This window comes from Balaenoptera ricei, chromosome 2 (genome assembly GCF_028023285.1).
Source record: "Balaenoptera ricei isolate mBalRic1 chromosome 2, mBalRic1.hap2, whole genome shotgun sequence".
Classification (NCBI taxonomy): domain Eukaryota; kingdom Metazoa; phylum Chordata; class Mammalia; order Artiodactyla; family Balaenopteridae; genus Balaenoptera; species Balaenoptera ricei.
In genome coordinates, this window is record NC_082640.1 from 11,492,475 (window position 1) to 11,510,959 (window position 18,485).

The 18,485-nt window shown below is 37.9% G+C and overlaps 1 protein-coding gene across 5 annotated transcripts in view; it reads left to right on the forward strand.

Annotated features, from left to right (window-relative positions):
* The window catches only part of ARHGAP21 (Rho GTPase activating protein 21), a 124,840-nt gene that overhangs the window by 44,824 nt on the left and 61,531 nt on the right, over positions 1-18,485 (forward strand). For all 5 annotated transcript variants that reach the window (XM_059910811.1, XM_059910826.1, XM_059910832.1 and 2 more), the window contains exons 3-4: positions 5,849-6,028; positions 8,448-8,472. In XM_059910811.1, the coding sequence (XP_059766794.1) occupies positions 5,849-6,028; positions 8,448-8,472 (205 nt within the window). The remainder of the gene's footprint in view (positions 1-5,848; positions 6,029-8,447; positions 8,473-18,485) is intronic.

Sequence of the window (18,485 nt, forward strand, 5' to 3'; positions counted from 1 at the left end):
CAATGTTAGGATCTTTTAGGATGAACATAATACTTTCTTATGCTTTATCGTGAATGATTCCTGGAATATATACTAGGAAGCCATCCCCATTCTATTTAAAGTACAAATAATTACAAAAGATAGCTTAGGGGTTATATAGTTACTGTGTATACAGGGATTGTTTCTTAACTCTCTTGTGTTTGCTTTCATGACAGCCCTGCGTCTTTCACCTCTGGCAAACATTTAGACTTTGTACTTTTTACCTACGCCACTTTTTTTTTTTTTAAGCATTTTTGTTGAAGTGTAATTTACAAACCATGAAAATCACCTGTTGTTAAGTGACATTTCAGTGGCTTGTAGTAAATTTATACAGTAGTGAAACTTTCATTACAATCCACTTTTAGAACATTTCCATTATCCCAAAAGGTTCTGTCGTGCCAGTGTGCATTCCCTTCTGTGAGGTTTTTATTACCTTTATTGTTGTATGATTAGCATTTTCCCCTATACTTTTGTCCTCTTTGCTTTGTCTGGTTGTTATATCTAGTTTTTAATCTTTATTTCGGTTTCTTTTAACCTTCAGTTATTATTCAAGCAGGTGACCTTGTTATGAAGTCTTTTCAGGGAATCAAATGTCAGTTCTTAGTGCACAGGAATGTGACTGCTTTGGTTCCAGCCACTTCTTGGCTTCTTGCACGCTGAGGCTGTTGGTACATGAATTGGTGCTCATGGTGGGGAGGTGAGACACGTGTAGAGATAACATATTAAGGGTCTTCTCAAGTGGAGAAATCTGACTGCTGTGTCCTTCATTGTGTGCCTGCAGTTTGCCCTTGTTATAAAATTCAACAGATCAAAAGCCTCTGCAGGTAAGGAAGAGAAGGAGTGAGAAAGGCACATATGTGTATTTCTTTTCATCTTCTCTTTTTATGTAGAAAGAATTGTAACCCTTCTTTCCTGTAGGGAAAAGGTAAGGAGACTAAAGAGGATTCAATGTGATGTTCTTGGGAGGCTGAAATAATTGAGACAACGAAGCTTTGTTGCATCAGAAAATCTTAGTTTGCAGGGAGCGAAAAAGAAATTGCTTACTCTTCATCCCATTTTCTCCATTTTTGTAAAGAACTCAGTAGAACAAGACAGGACAGGCTCAACACAGAAACTTGAAGCATGACACCGGCATCCAAGAGCCTTATCTATATGGTTCAAAGGAAAAGGAAAGAAAAGTTGAATACATTTGGGAGCTGTGAGGCCAAGTCATAATAATCCATTAGAAATAAATTTAATACATGTAAAGTGTTTATAAGGTAAAATTAGAGTCCTGCAGAAAAATATAATTTAAAAATAATAGATTAGATCAAAGACCTATTGGAGGGAAAAGTCTATGCAGACTGCACAGTAGAAGGGATGACGAAAAGTAATGTGACACAAGGGAAATATTCTAGCCTCAGATTCAGGAAACCATGATTTTAATTTAACCATGATTTTAATTCTTGTCCTGATACTAGCCAACAGTAATCTTAGACAAATCACTTCAATAATCCAGGCCTCAGTTTCCTCATATGTAACAGGAAAAGGTTCACTTATATTGCTCATACCTTAGATTCTTTTGTGCTTTAAAATTACACAAGGAGACGGCAACTGAGCACAGGAAAAGATGTTCGTCATTGGCCAGTAGGGAAATGCAAATATTACCACAACAAGATATCACCACACATCTATCACAGTGGCTAAGAGAAAAAATAACGACAATACCAAACGCCCTCGAGGTTGCAGAGAAACTTAGAAAGAGAGAGAGAGACACACACACACACACACACACACACACGGGGAATGAACTTGCGTGCATATATAAAATAATTCTCTCATTTGGATCTCAAAAGGAGGATCCAGTCACTGCCTAAAGCTTAGCTAAACTACTTGGATAGTTAAGCCTAGAATAACAACTTTCATGCTACAAATTCTACCTGATTATGTGATCGCTTTTGCAGTTATTTGAGACTCAGCTTGAGTCCGCCATGTTGATGTTTGGTGTAACTCCCCCTCCCCCTTAAAATCTCCAAGTTTTAGAAGGGGGAATAAACTAAAATGCATTTATGATAAATGAGTTTCAAATGTACAGAGTCTCCATCAGTGGCTCAGAGTCTTGATTACTGTAGCTTTATATGAAGTCTTGTTAAGTCCTCCAACTTTATTCTGCTTTTTCAAAGTTGTTTTGGTTGTTTAGGTCCTTTTCATTTCAAAGTGAATTTTAGAAACAGCTTATCAACTCTACACAGAAATCTCCTGGGATTTTGGTTGGGATTTCATTGAATCTATAGATCAATTTGGGGAGGGTTGATATTGTAACAATACTGAGTCTTCTGAACCATGAACATGGTGTATCTCTCCGTTTATTTAGATTTTCTTTAAATCTCTCAGCAGTGTTTTGGAGTTATAATTTACAGGTCTGGCAAATTTTTTGTCATATTTATACCTAAGTATTTCACATTTTATTTATTTATTTATTTTTTTAAAAGTTTATTTATTTACTTAATTTATTTTTGGCTGCATCGGGTCTTTAGTTGCGGCACGTGGGCTCTTTGTTGCGGTGCCTGGGCTTCTCTCTAGTTGTGGCATCCGGGTTTTCTCTCTCTAGTTGTGGCACGCGGGGTCCAGAGCATGTGGGCTCAGTAGTTGTGGCGTGCGGGCTTAGTTGCCCTGCGGCATGTGGGATCTTAGTTCCCTGATCAGGGATCGAACCCGTGTCCCCTGCATTATAAGGCAGATTCTTTACCACTGGACCACCAGGGAAGTTCCAGTTTTTCACATTTTAAATGGTATATTTTAAACGTCTCAATTTCCAAGTGCCTATTGTCAGTGTGTAGAAATACTGTTCATTTTTGTATATTTATAATACTTCCATTCTGTTGGATAGCACTTGGTCACAGCCTCCCCTATTGCAGGTTTGGCTGGGAAATGTTACTATCTAGTGTCTTCCCAAATGGAAAAGAACATGAAATTGATAAAATAGCTAACTAGTAACAACCCAAATATTGACTAATGATGAAAATGTTCAGGATTTAGAAGTCTCTTGAAAAATTGCTTCCAGGAGCATTTTTTAAGTTTAAATACCTTCATGTTAAGCAGATCATTGTGGAAGAATAGATAAGATTCACTAAGTGGAACATAATAAAAAATGTAATGGAATCAAGCATATTCAAGTATTTGTCATTTGATAAAGGTGACATTTCAAAACTGCTGAGATGAACTTGGAATTGTAATTTCATACAAAATCTTAGCAGCAAGGTAGACATGTTAAGTTTGAGATACCTGTTAGATTGGGGAGATGTCTGGGCTAGAGATAAAAATTGGGGAAATCACCGAAAGCCAGAGTAGAGGTAGAAAGGCCCATGGGCTGAGTATTCAGGCCATGGTATTCCTAAATTCAGAAGTGGAGCAGTTGATGAGATAGCGAAGGAGACTGAGCGAAGGAGACTGAGCGAAGAAGCCCGGCAGTTAGGAGGAAATTCGGTGTGGGAAGTCACGTGGAGAAATTTTTCAGGCAGGAAGTAATCCCCTGCACCAATTGATAGGTCACAGAAGACGAGGGCTGAGAATTGATCATTCAATTCAGAGACGTAGAAGTCTTTGGGGACCTTGACAAGAGCAGTTTCCGGGAATTAGGGAGGCAACAGCCTGATATAAGGGGATTTAAGAGACAAATGGGAGAAAAATAATTGGAGATAGCAGCATAGACAACTTTCAAGAGGTTTTCCTGTAAAGATAGGCAGATAAACAAAGTGGAAGCTGGCGAGGGCTGTGGTCAAGAGAGGATTTGTGTTGTTGTTTTAAGATAAAAGAACTTAGAAAATGTACACATACGCCGATGGGAATGATGTCGTAAAGAGAGAACATGATGTAAAAGAGCGAGGGGAGAATCGCTGGGACCATTTCTTTGTCTAGGAAGAGAGAATGGGATCTAGTACATAAGTGCTGGGGCCTTAGAACAATGGGCAGTGCAGCCATTGTCACAGGAGGGAAACGGGAACGTGGCACGGTTGCAGGTAGGTGGGGAGATGGGGCCAGCGACTAAGCTCTCACTGTCCTGCTTGTGTGTTTTCGGTGTAATGAAAGCAAGGTCATCAGCTCCAAGTGAGGGCGGGGGAGAAGGGATGAAATGGTCGTCTTGGATGAATGGACTGGAGAGAAATAGACAGACAACACTGACGGCTCGCTTGAGGTTAGTGGTCATGAACTTAGAGGGAAAGCAGTCGGCTTAAGTTTTTGTTTTTCTCCACCCATGTTTGGCCACGTGTGTGCAGGTCCAGAGCAGGTCATGTTGATTTATCCAGGGTGAGGTTTTCTCAGGTGACTTTGAGGAAGTGAGAGAAAGGCAAAGGAGTGAACTGAAGCTGGTTTAAGAGAGAGGTGAGGACATGGGGCAGTGAGGGCCGGGGATGAGGTGGTAGGGTCAGCCTCGGATGGAAGAATCCTAAGGGTTGGCATGTGAGAGGGATGCAGGGTGGGCCGCTTGATTTGAGATTGCAGAGGGTTTTTACTCATGAGCAGATACAAGCCAAGAGTTGGAGAGAGAGAGTAGAGAACTGGAAAGCCAGGATATTGGAAGGATTTTCTATGTAGATACTGAATTTGCGCTCAGAACCTGAAGCCTTAGCTCTTATTTTCTAATATCCTTTGCTGCCGTTGGACTGATAACATGTTTAGTGTTCTTACTCGCAACAGTTTCATGTCTCTTCTTTCATAGATTCTGTTTCTTAGTCCTTAGTGCTCTGTGAGATTTTCTTTGTTGTTGTCTTTCATTCCATCTATTGCATTTAAAATTTTAGCCATTATATTTCTCATTTCCCAGAGTTCTTTCTTGCTTCTGATTAACTTTTCATAGCATCCCTCTCTAGGAAAAAAATTGAGTTTTTGATAATCCGCATGATTTGTTGTACCACATATAGTTCATGCATCAGAATATGGTTCTTTTTCTCCAGTAAGTTCCTTTCTACACTCAGGTATTATATTTTTACACATAAATTTTTCCTCAAATGATGAAGTATATTGTGTTACATAGTTAACTTTTTTTTTTTTTAACATCCTTATTGGAGTATAATTGCTTTACAATGGTGTGTTAGTTTCTGCTTTATAACAAAGTGAATCAGTTATACATATACATATGTTCCCATATCTCTTCCCTCTTGCATCTCCCTCCCTCCCACCCTCCCTATCCCACCCCTCTAGGTGGTCACAAAGCACAGAGCTGATCTCCCTGTGCTATGCGGTTGCTTCCCACTAGCTATCTGTTGCTGGGAATGTAAATTGATACAGCCACTATGGAGAACAGTATGGAGGTTCCTTAAAAAACTAAACATAGAACTACCATACGACCCAGCAATCCCACTACTGGGCATATACCCTGAGAAAACCATAATTCAAAAAGAGTCATGTACCAAAATGTTCATTGCAGCGCTATTTACAAAAGCCAGGACATGGAAGCAACCTAAGTGTCCATCATCGGATGAATGGATAAAGAAGATGTGGCACATATATACAATGGAATATTACTCAGCCATAAAGAGAAACGAAATTGAGTTATTTGTAGTGAGGTGGTTGGAGTTAGAGCCTGTCATACAGAGTGAAGTTAAGTCAGAAAGAGAAAAACAAATACAGTATGCTAACACATATATATGGAATCTAAAGAAAAAAAAAAAAAAGGTCATGAAGAACCTAGTGGCAAGACGGGAATAAAGACACAGACCTACTAGAGAAGGACTTGAGGATATGGGGAGGGGGAAGGGTAAGATGTGACAAAGTGAGAAAGTGGCATGGACATATATACACTACCAAACGTAAAATACATAGTTAACTTTTAAACGTCTTTTCATTTTAGGTATCAAAAAGTAAAGATGGAAAAGAACAAAGTGAAACTGTATCACCATCCGAAGATGAAACATTCTCCTGGCCAGGTCCCAAAACAGTTATGTTGAAAAGAACATCTCAAGGCTTTGGTTTTACATTAAGGCATTTTATTGTTTATCCCCCAGAGTCTGCAATTCAATTTTCATATAAGGTAAGAGAAGTAATTAAAGTAGAACACAAGGCAATTCCTGTCTCCTTCTTGTCTTCTTCTCATCCTGCCTTCTTTCTATCTTAAAAGAATTGTGTTATATTTGCATTTTTATTATATTCTTTTCCATCTTTTAGATATTTTTTACCTTCTAGAACAAACACTTTAATCTCCTCTGAAAGGTCATACTGATCATGAACTCCAAATCTTTTTTACTAGAACTTCTAATTCTAAACTTCACTCTACTTTTTCTAATATGTAGCTGTTTTTCTAATATCTAGAAAGGTGGTGAGTTTTCTGGGCAGAGCATGCAGAGGAAATATTATAGTTCATTAAAATATTTGGACAGTTATAAAAAGTTATTAGAATTAGACTGATACTTAACTTTCAGATAGGTAATGTGATGGCAAGTCAGAATTTAAAAACACAGCTTCTCACTAGAGTGCATTACACTAATATGCTTCAACGTATAGGAACATAGTCTAATAAGCAGTGGATGGAATCATTATAATGGCAGCTGACATCCTGAGTACTTGTTCTGTATTCTTTATGAACATTATATCAGTTTATTATTAACCTCACATAACAGATGTGGAAACTGGTCTGAGTCATAAAATGAGTAAGTGGTGGGCCTAGGATTTGAACTTGGCCAATGTGAATGCCTGATGCTTAACTATTGTTCAACAGTGTAATGGAAATAATGACATTCAGAAGACTTCGAAGACTTTGGCCAAGCCACTTGACTTCTTTTGGCTTCTAGATTTCCATTCTAATTTGAGGGGATTGTACTAGAAGATTAGAAAGTCCTTTCTAATTCTAAATATCTATGAATCTTGGGCTGTCTTGTAAAACATAGTGTCAAATTGCTTCTGGAGGTCACACTTTTTTTATTATATCTTTCTTAAATATTTCTATCTAGGAAAATGTCTTATAAGATAAGCTTTTAAAGGTACTAAAGAGTTTTTAAGAATTATGAATAATTGCTATCTTTAGAATTAAAATTCACCAGTTTGGTGTTCCTGAAATATATAAAACAGTTGAACTGGATTCCCTAAGAATCTACTTTATCTTTAAATGTCTTAAATAGTATAACTTAGGTATTAGGTCACATATGAGAGTAGTTGAAAATTTAAGAGTCCCTTGCGTTAATTACATATTGAGACTGAATTTTATTTTTTGTCTTTTGGTTTTGTTTTGAAGAAGAGCTTTGGATCATAATGATATAGATAGTACAGTTTTTATAAGATAATTTTACTAAACACGGATTTCAAATGCATTATTGTTATTGTTATAATCGGAAAATATTTCTAGAAATTTTAGAGGCACAGTGTAGCTGCTAACACAATCTTTGGAGTCAAAAGGGCCTGGGTTTGAGTCCCATCTCTGCCCTTGTTAGCTTTGTGACCTTGGGTTAGTCTCCTAATAGACAGTGACGGCACTTTCCTCACTGTGGCTGTGTTGAGTAAGTGATGTAATACATATAAAACAGTACAGGAATTGGCAGACAGTAATTGCTCATTAAACCTCAGCTATTAGTGCTGTTATTTAACACAGATGTTCTTGAAAATAGGTCTGTCTTGTACCTTTTACATGGAAAATATTTATTGAAATCTTTTCAGTTGTAAAAATTTGTTCATTCACTTCAAAGGAGTATATAAAAATTAATATTGTAGAGCTTTCAGAAAATGTTCAGTTAATACAACGTCTTTATTATGTTATGTAGCTGGCAACCTTGGCAGTCTCAGAACAGAGCATATAACCAGGAAAAAACTATGTATTTGGGCAGCCAAAATAAAGGTCAAAAATTATATAACAAGTTATCAGCCCTTCACTAAATCTCTGTTTTTCTTTCTGCAGTACATTGTAGTTTTTGTATGGTAGAGGCTGAACAAATATTTGAATAAATGTATTTTTGTGCTAGTTTTTCAAAGTTGCTTTTCTAATTTCCCAGCTAGAGGTAGATAACATGGCAGCAAGACAGCCTGGTAGCAATGAAAGCAACCAAATAGATAAAGCTCAAGGTTTTAAATATATACCAATTTGGAGCCAATGTATCCAAAGACAGTTCTGGGTCCAGTAATAGCCTTTGAAGGCCCATTTTTCAGTGTATAGTACATAAGTGATGACCAGCCTGGCCCTCTCTATACAGCTGTTTACTTCTGATAACTCTCCTTGGATGTCCATTTTAGACATCTTACATTCAGTATGTCAGAAACTTCTGTTGTCCTCCTCATAAACTGGCTTTACCTGTAGCGTTCCCATCTCCGTGTATGACAGCTCCCTCCTTCTGGCAAGAGGCACTGTTAGTGAGACTGTAATTGGCACATTTTGGGGAGGGCAATTTGACTTGAATTGAGCCTCACTGTGATTTTACCAGTTATAAACATTATTCATATATGAATATGTTTTTTTTATTTTGTAGGATGAAGAAAATGTCAACAGAGGAGGTATGTTATAAAAGGTTTAATTTTTCTCTGAATGCTTTTTTTACCCATGCCCTTCCAGTCTTTAAGTAATATTCAATGAGATGATATAGTTTTTGGAGTCCAAATATATAACAGTCCTTAGATGTGAGAGTCATAGAAATTAAACGTTTTTACCGTAGGCTTCAAAATTTTATGGATTCCATTGTGTCACCATAATTTGAATGTGTGGTGATTTTATTGTCATTTATATATTAGTGTTTATGTGGGGGAACGTATCATGAATCTCAGGGAAGTAATTCTGAGATTTTTTATTCAATTAGTAATCTTTTAAATTTAGTGATTCTTTTAGTGTGTGTTTTATCTGCTAGATATATTGGTTGAAATATTGAGAAGTAGAGTATTTTGGTTCTTGTAGTTAGTCTTACTCTTGATTTAAACATATTTAATGAACTTAAAAGGCTGGGGATGGGGTTATTTCTTAAAAACTGCCATTTATTTTTGTTTTAATCTTATATGAACTTTAATGAATTAAAATTTATACACAATAAAAAGCACCCATCTAGAAAACTTATTTGTATATAATTTTAGATGTTTAAAAAGTTTTAAAAATAGTGAAAAGTTTCCATATATCTTTCATTCAACTTCCCCTCGTGTTAAAAACATAACTATGGTACAATTAACAAAATTAAGACACTCCTATCTAAACTGCAGAATTTATTTGGATTTTTCCCCTTCTCTGTTCCTGGAGTTCACATTGCATTCACTTGTCACACCCCCTTGGTTCTTCTAGTTTGTGACAGTGCCTCAGTCTTTCCTTGTAATTCACGGGCTTGATAATTTTGAGTAGCACTGGGCAGTTATTTTGAATGTCTTTCAATTTGGTTTTGTCTTGATGTTTTCTTATTATTAGTTTGAAGTGATGCATTTTTAGCAAGAATACCCATTTGCATGTAATTTAAGTGCACTGTTACACTTAAGTTTTTTTTTTTTTAAAGGTTGTAAGTTTCATCTTTTTTTTTTAATTATTAGCACCTTAAATTATTTATTTATTTATTTATTTATTTTTTGGCTGTGTTGGGTCTTCGTTTCTGTGCGAGGGCTTCCTCTAGTTGTGGCAAGCGGGGGCCACTCTTCATCGCGGTGTGCGGGCCTCTCATTATCGCGGCCTCTCTTGTCGCGGAGCACAGGCTCCAGACGCGCAGGCTCAGTAGTTGTGGCTCACGGGCCTAGTTGCTCTGCGGCATGTGGGATCTTCCCAGACCAGGGCTCGAACCCGTGTCCCCTGCATTAGCAGGCAGATTCTCAACCACTGCACCACCAGGGAAGCCCACACTTACGGTTTTGTTGTGATAAATATGTAACAGGAAACCACCATTCCAATCAAGATGTGATATCAAAAAGAACCTTTCCGTCATTCCATAAAGTTCCCTTGTATGGCTTTGCTGTCAACACTCTGCTGGCCCTAGACAGTCGCTGATCTGCTTTCTGTCACTATAGATGAGTTTTGCCTCTTCTAGAATTTCTTATAAATGGAATGATACAATGTGTACTCTTTGTATCTTTCAAAGATACATCTTCTCAGCCCATCTTCTTTGGCATAGTAGTTTTGAGATTCACCACTTTGTAAGTGTAGGTACTAATAGTACTACTTTTTTTTGCTGAGTGGTTTTTCCCTTGTTTGAATAGACCATAAATTGTTTATCCACTCACCTGTTGATGAACCTTTATAATACCCATATCTGATTTGAGGTCTTGGAATGGTTATGTTAAGGGTTAAACTGAGAGGAAAATGGTTTCTTTCAGCACTATCAAAAGTAATGAGTGTGTAGGGTGAGGTAGGACCCTTCATAGTTGTCACCGTTGTGCAAGATGGGCCACTCCTGTGTCACCATCTGTCGTGCACCAGGGCTCAGGATGGATTCCAAATGTTACCTGGCCTTAGTGGGGAAAGGGAAGACTGACAACCACGACAGGCAAGAGAAAAGAAGACGTGGGTCCTCTGTCTCCCCATCATCCTACAGAGTGATGTACTGATGCCTGGACTACCTACCAGACACACAGCACCTAGAATTTCATGCCTGCCGTGTTCTAGTTTCTACTGGGAGAGATAAACTGCTAATACATGTAGAGGGACTTAGTTATAAAACTTTATTCTGCAGATGATTATATTTCTGACACATCCATTCACTGAAGTGACATTTCATTATATGCTTTGACTGGAGATAATAGACTTAAACATTTGTAAAGGAAAACCTGAAAGATCTAGATCTAACAGAAGGGGATTTGGAGAGGCATGATAAAGTGAGACTAAAGGGTGTGATCTGCTGGGAAAAATTACAGTTTAAATACCATTTTATTTATTAATTTATACTTAATCTCATTCAAAAAAGTGTTTGTGTCCACATGCATGTATTATAGTAAGATAAAAATAAGATTAAAACGTTCATGGGGGAAAAATGAATTAAACTGACATTTGAGAGGTTTAGTACACATAAATGCGTGCTGTAGATCCTACACTGTTATCAAAGATGGGCTATATATAAATTTGCTTCTGAGCTTTTCCAGTGGCAAGAAAAAAAAAAGAGAGAGAGAGCAAGAGAACGAAAGAAGGAGAGAAGGAAGGAAGGATGGATTATTATTTAAGGATTAGCCAAGGATTCACATTATCCATAAGAAAACAACATCTGGTTTGCACGGAAGTCTGAGACACATTTCTCCTGTGGTTCCTCCTAATGGAAACAAATAATAATATAGTAGGTAACATCCTCAATACCATCCCTTTATATGACTATTTTTTAAGAGACTCCTCAATGTAAGCTGATTTCAAAACCCCACGGTCCAATTTAGTGTAAAGAACTTCTCAACTGGGGACAGATTTGCTCCCCAGGGAACACATGGCAGTGTCGGTTGTCGCAGTTAGGGTGGGGGGAGGGTGTGCTGCTGGCATCTAGCAGGGAGAGGCCAGAGATGCTGGTACGAATCCTACAATGCACAGGACACCCCCCCTTCCCGCCCCCGCCGCCCCAAAGAATTATCCGGCCCAAATGTTAATAGTGCCAATGTTGAGAAACCTTGGGTTATAGTGATGGATACCAAAACAATGGCCCAACTGTACAGGTCCCCAAGAGTCTGGCTTGATCTGGTGACAATACTCAGACCATTTAGAAGAATGGATATTCAGGACTACATATCCAGTGATCTTTAATGATTATTATACCTCACAACTGAATTTTGATCTGAATTGAGTTACCGCTATAGTTTGAGGTTAAATTATCTGGCCATTCTACTGGCATTGCATGTTGTCAATGAAGGAATAATCATGAGTAAGAAAAATGTTAGTTTAAGAAAATACAGAGTCAATCAATATATTAATAACTAGAAGATAAAATAGCTAAAAGAAAAAAAATCAAAGAATGTAAATAATTGAAATGTAATAATCTTATCAGGAATCCAACAGATTGAGGGAGAAGATAATTAGAAGCTAGGTTAACAATTTAATTTAAAAGGCCAATAGAAGAATTAAAATAAACACAACATAACTAAGGTTTTTTTTTTTTAATTTTTTATTTATTATTTATTTACTATTTTTATTTTTGGCTGTGTTGGGTCTTCGTTTCTGTGCGAGGGCTTTCTCCAGTTGCGGCAAGCGGGGGCCACTCTTCATCGCGGTGCGCGGGCCTCTCACCATCGCGGCCTCTCTTGTTGCGGAGCACAGGCTCCAGACGCACAGTCTCAGTAGTTGTGGCTCACGGGCCCAGTTGCTCCGCGGCATGTGGGATCTTCCCAGACCAGGGCTCGAACCCGTGTCCCCTGCATTGGCAGGCAGATTCTCAACCACTGCGCCACCAGGGAAGCCCATAACTAAGGTTTTAAAATAAGCAAAATACAAATTCAAGCACCTTACGTCCTACGAAGCAAGGTCCATCAAAGTAAGATTATTTATAAAGTCCAGAACATCTGTATGTTTTCTTCCTAAGAAGAAGACTATAAGAAGATATGAGAATACCTAAAGAAATTATTTTATGATATGTTTGTAATATACCTGAAAGGAGAACTACTTGATTTTTTATTTTTTGGAGGGTGGTAGAAATTAATATATGATTGAGGACTTAATCTATAGTAGGAATCATAATATATGTTATTATGCTGTTTAATCCTCACTGTAATGCTGTGAGGTGTGAGACAGTATTCCCATTTTGTAGATGAGGAAACTGAGGCTGAAAAAGACGTAAAGTAACTTGCCCAAGATCACACAGCTAAGTGACAGAGCTGGACTTCCAAATCAGGCATGTATAACTCTGAAGCCCATCTTCTTTAAACTGTGCGATTTTATATCTGTTGACTTAAAAAAATAGTTTGACTTACGTAGGGTCAAGAATTAGTAGATAAATATAGGGTATATTTACTATGTTAGGAAATTAACTCTGTGAAATGTCTCCGCATTGAGAAAGTTAAAAACAAGGAAACATGGGGGACTTCCCTAGCGGTCCAGTGGTTAGGACTCCCAATGCAGGGGGTGCAGGTTCGATCCCTGGTCGGGGAACTAAGATCCCACATGCTGCCTGGCGCAGCCAAAAAATGAAAATAAAAACCCCAAAACAAGGAAACCTGTTCCATATTTGTGAACACTTAAAGACAAAGAATTCACAACAAGGTCAGGGAAACACCAAGTTCAGAGGCCCCAGACATCTTATAGGAGCACCCACCACTTGTTACTGGACTCTGAATAGCTGGCCGGCAGTGGACCTGGAAAGTTAAATGAGTTTAAAGAGTTCCTAGTTCTCGTGTCCTTTTGCCTCCCTGGGCCAGGCTTGCTTTCGTCATCCCAGTTGGCAGTGGGGGTCACAGGCTGGTCTACAGAGGCCTACTTAGCTTACGTTTAGTACTCATAATACCATTTCAGATAAACTGATCAGACCATCCGTCAGAACATATTCTATGTGAAAAATATCTTCTGACTTGTGAACAATTATTTATAGATCCGTTTAAAAAATACAACCTATTTAGAGACAGACGACATGTAATCTATTATTTTGACTCAGCTGAATGTTTCGATATTTATTTTATAGTCTCATTTCCTTTTCAGACTTATTTTCAAGCGTACTGAGATTACGAAATCCTTTTATATGAATTTTGTTTAATGAAATAGAATCCCAACCTCCGGTGTAATGATCCGAGTCAGAGCCTAGAATCACTGGAGAGAAAAGAATTCCCAGAATTTTATTCAAGCTCCTAAGAGATCCTGCTATGTTGCCAGAATTCTGTGAGACGGTTGAAAGGTTTTGTTTGCTGTTCTTTCCTTTTGGCACCTCAGTGGAGTCTCTTTTGCCAGTTACTTTTCTGATTATTCTCTTTACCCAACTTTTCCATTCTGTTATATATTATTTATCATATCTTGTATATATGTGTCCTCTCTTGTGTTTTAAAAGTTATTTTTCTTTCTTGTTGGTTAGTTTTCTGCGCTATAATGCAAATACTGTTTACAAGAGAAAGGCCATTAAGGTAGAAAAATATTTTTTGGTGATAATAATTGCTGGCGGATAATTGCTACCTTGCTGACGTCCTGTTGTCCCTTAAATCATAAATTCATAAATAATCAAAATAAGAATAATAGAAGGTTTGTAATTACCATTATTTCTCCTTTACTTATTCTATGAGAGAAAGTCTACCTCAGCTTAGTTGTAGGGACACTTCCAGTATTCTAAAATGTGTATGTCATTTTGTTAGATGTTCAATAACTGGTGGATTTCTACTTTGGCATTAAACTTTATATTCAAGCATGTTAATAGTAGAAAAAAAAAGTATCTGGGAATCCTGTATACTTTCTCAGTAGTAAAAATTCGTATTTTGTGATTGCAGTCACTTCTGACAAACAGCTCTGTAGTCTGTGTTAGAGTTTTCTAATGAAGGATAGTTTAGTGGCAAGACATAGAACCGCCCCGCCCCCGCCAGGCCACCTTAGGAAAGATGTGTTAATTCTAAGAAACAAATAAGACATCTCCAAATTCAAAGTCAAGTGCTGTAGGATACCCAGGGTGCCCCAGACACCAGAATTAGGACCTGGAAAGTAACTAAATGCAGAGTAACAACACAGACAACAGCAACAAAATCTTGGCATATGATCCTCCAGAGGCCCAAACTCTGCTACTTACAGGATGGTTTAAATGATGTTCACAGATAATTTTGATTATACATGATTGTCTCACATGCTGACCTCTGTAGAAGGAACAACCCTCACTGTATCTTCTTCCTTCCTTCCTCTCTCATCATAATAATTCCAAATTCCCCAAGAGAGAAATGTAATTGGCCTAGTTCATCATTTAATGAACAGCACTCACTATGTTTAGAGATCAAATGTTCTTCAGTTTAATGAAGATCTAAATTCTGTAGAGCTGAGAAAATTGAGTAAATTTTATGCCATTGATTTCCATTAATAGATTGAAAACCTATTCCCTCAGGATAATATAACACTAAATTATGGACCTGAAAATTGGTTGGAAGAAGAAATTCTTATTATGGGTAGGTCTGTGGTCTATGGTGTGGTGGTAGGGTGTCAGAATTGTGTTCATGTTACTTTTGAAATGTAGCAATACTACCCGAGTGGGCTCCACAGATCTCATGGTATCTTTGGGAAGGCACATTAACTGAACCCCTTAGGACCCATTTTTAACTGTATTGACAGGTAAATTATTTGAGTTTTGAGTTTCTCTGGTAGTTAGGTAAATATACTAATTAGCTGCATATTTTTATTAACTTCTAGTGCCGTTCAGTTAAACAACCACAGGTGTCTTAAACTGTCTTGAAGATATTTTACAAAGTAGAAATGATGATGGTGGTGGTGATGATGATGATGGTTGTGATTGTGGTGATGAGGACGATGATGGTGGTGACGGTGATGATGGTGGTAGTGACCGGGTGGCAGAAGCAGCTAACTTACAATGTGCCAGGTGCTGTTCTAAGACTCTGCATGGATTAACTCATTTAATCATCACAACGACCTTCTGGGGTGGATATTATTATCATCTCCATTTTTTTTTTTTAATTTTATTTATTTATTTATTCATGGCTGTGTTGGGTCTTCGTTTCTGTGCGAGGGCTTTCTCTAGTTGCGGTGAGCCGGGGCCACTCTTCATCGCGGTGCGCGGGCCTCTCACTGTCGCGGCCTCTCCTGTCGTGGAGCACAGGCTCCAGATGCGCAGGCTCAGCAATTGTGGCTCACGGGCCTAGTTGCACCGCGGCATGTGGGATCTTCCCAGACCAGGGTTCGAACCCGTGTCCCCTGCATTGGCAGGCAGACTCTCAACCACTGCGCCACCAGGGAAGCCCTCATCTCCATTTTTAAGATGAGGAAATTGAGGCACAAAGTGTCTAAGTAACTAGCAAGTGGTAGAGTTGGACAGTTTGATTCTAGAGTTTTCTCTCAATTCCCACCCCAGCTTCTCAGAAAGAACTTTACTCTCACATAATTCATTCTTGAAAATGTGAAAGAAAGAGGGTTCTGTTCCCTTGAAAGTCAAGCAGTATTTAAAAAATCACTGAGGGACTTCCCTGGTGGCGCAGTGGTTAAGAATCCACCTGCCAATGCAGGGGACACGGATTCGAGCCCTGGTCCAGGAAGATCCCACATGCTGTGGAGAACTAAACCCGTGTGCCACAACTACTGAGCCTGTGCTCTAGAGCCCGCGAGCCACAACTACTGAAGCCCGTGCACCTAGAGCCTGTGCTCCACAACAAGAGAAGCCACCGCAATGAGAAGCCCGTGCACAACAATGAAGACCCAATGCAGCCAAAAAAAAAAAAAAAAAAGTAAAAAAGTCACTGATTCAAAATTCAGGTATAATTTTGTTAACATAGAATTAGCATATCATACTTATTCTTTAGTTTTCTTCTTTATCTTCATAATTGAATATGTACTATTGGCTTAAATCTACTGGGCTTAAGGATAAAGCATCATTGCTTTAATGTCTGCAGTTGGTTTTCTTCTCTGATTCAGTTATATTATGACTGATAACACTTTTTTTGTTTTTGTTTTGTTTTTTTTACTTATTTTTGTGAAATGATAAGGGCACTTATAGGTATTTACCCAAGGTAAATGAAACATGCCTACAAGAATATTTGTACAGAAATGTTCAAATTATTCATATTAAATAAGCACTGGATTGAGTCGACCTAAATATTAATCAACATATGAATTGATGACCAAATTGTGGTATATCCATATAATGGACTACACAGGGCATCTTGGATCAATCTCAAAAACATTTATTTTCTTGAGGTGGAATTCACCTAACATAAAATTCACCCTTTTAAAGTGACCAATTCAGTGACATTTAGTACAGAATTAAAGGACATGTATGCAGTGTGCATCTACCACCTCTATCTAGTTCCAAAACATTCCATCACGCCAAAAGGAAACCCATGTCCAGTAAGCAGTCATTCACTGTTCTCCCCTCCCTCAGGTCCCTGGCAACCACCAATCTGTTTTCTGTCCCCATGGATTTAACCTATTCTAGATATTTCATATAAATGGAATCATACAATATGCAACCTTTTTCATATGGCTTCTTCCACTTAGTGTAATGTTTTTGAGGTTTTTCTGTGTGTCACATATATCAGTACTTCATTCCTCTTTATGGCTGAATAATATTACATTGTAGGTATATACCACAGTTTGTTTATCCATTCATCCATTGATGGACATTTGGGCTGTTTCCACCTTTTGACCGTTGTGATTAGTGCTGCTATGAACATGCATGTACAAGTGTTTGTTTGCATTCCTATTTTAAATTCTTTGAGGTATATATCTAGGAGTGGAATTGCTGGGTCATATGGTGATTCTATGTTTAACATTTTGGGGAACTGCTAAACGGTTTTCCGTAGTACCTGCACCATTTTTACATTCCCATAGCAATATATGAGGACCCCAGTTACTCTACATCCTCACCAACACGTGTTATTTTCCATTTTTGTTACTATAACCAACCTATCGAGTATGAAGTGGTGTCTCATTTTGGTTTGCTTTGCATTGCCTTAAAAACTAATGATGTTGAGCATTTTCATGGGCTTGTTGGCCATTTTTATATCTTCTTTGGAGAGACGTCTGTTCAAATCTATTGCCCATTTTTTAAATTGGGCTGTTTGTCTTTTTGTTTTTGAGTTGGAAGTGTTCTTTATATATTCTAGATACTAGGCCCTTATCAGATACATGATTTGCATAGATCTTCTCTCATTCTGTAGGTTGTCTTTTTATTTTCTTGATAATGTCCTTTGATGCACAAAATTTTAACTTTTGATGAAATCTAATTTATCTACGTTTATTGCTCATGCTTTTCCTGTCAAACTCATTTTGATTAGTGAAGAAGCTAAGTGCAAAAAGAGTACATACCGTCTGATTCCATTTATGTGAAACTCCAGGAAAGACAAATCTACACAAGTCTGTGGTTGCCTGAATTGACTAGGAAGAGGCACAAGGGAAGTTTTGGGCTTGATGGAAATCTTCTATATCTTGATTGTGGTGGTGGTTGCATGGGTGTGTACATTTGTCAAAACTTAGGAACTGTGTACTTAAATGGGTACATTTTATCTTAGGTAAATTATAGTAAAGTTGATTTAAAACAAAAAGAACATATGCAATTTATTTATTCAGTCTACTGTTGATGGACATTTAGATTTTTTCCAATGTTTACCTATTTCAAACAGTGCAACTGTGAGCCATCTTATTACACGTACTTTGTGCACAAATGTCCTCATTTCTGGTGGGTATAAATATCTAGGGATGGCATTACTGACTCGTAGGTATGCATACAATCACATTTAGTAGATACTGCTAAAAAGTTTTCCAAAGTCGATTTACACAGCCACCAACAGGGTATGAGCATTCCACTTGCTCCATATGATCACTAACACTTGGCATTTGTCAGTCTTTTTAATTTTATCCATTCTAGTGAGTGTGTAGTGGAGTGGAATTTGGGTTAATTTAAACTTTCTTGACACTGATGAAGTCGATTACCTTTTATTTGGTTATTAGCTATCAG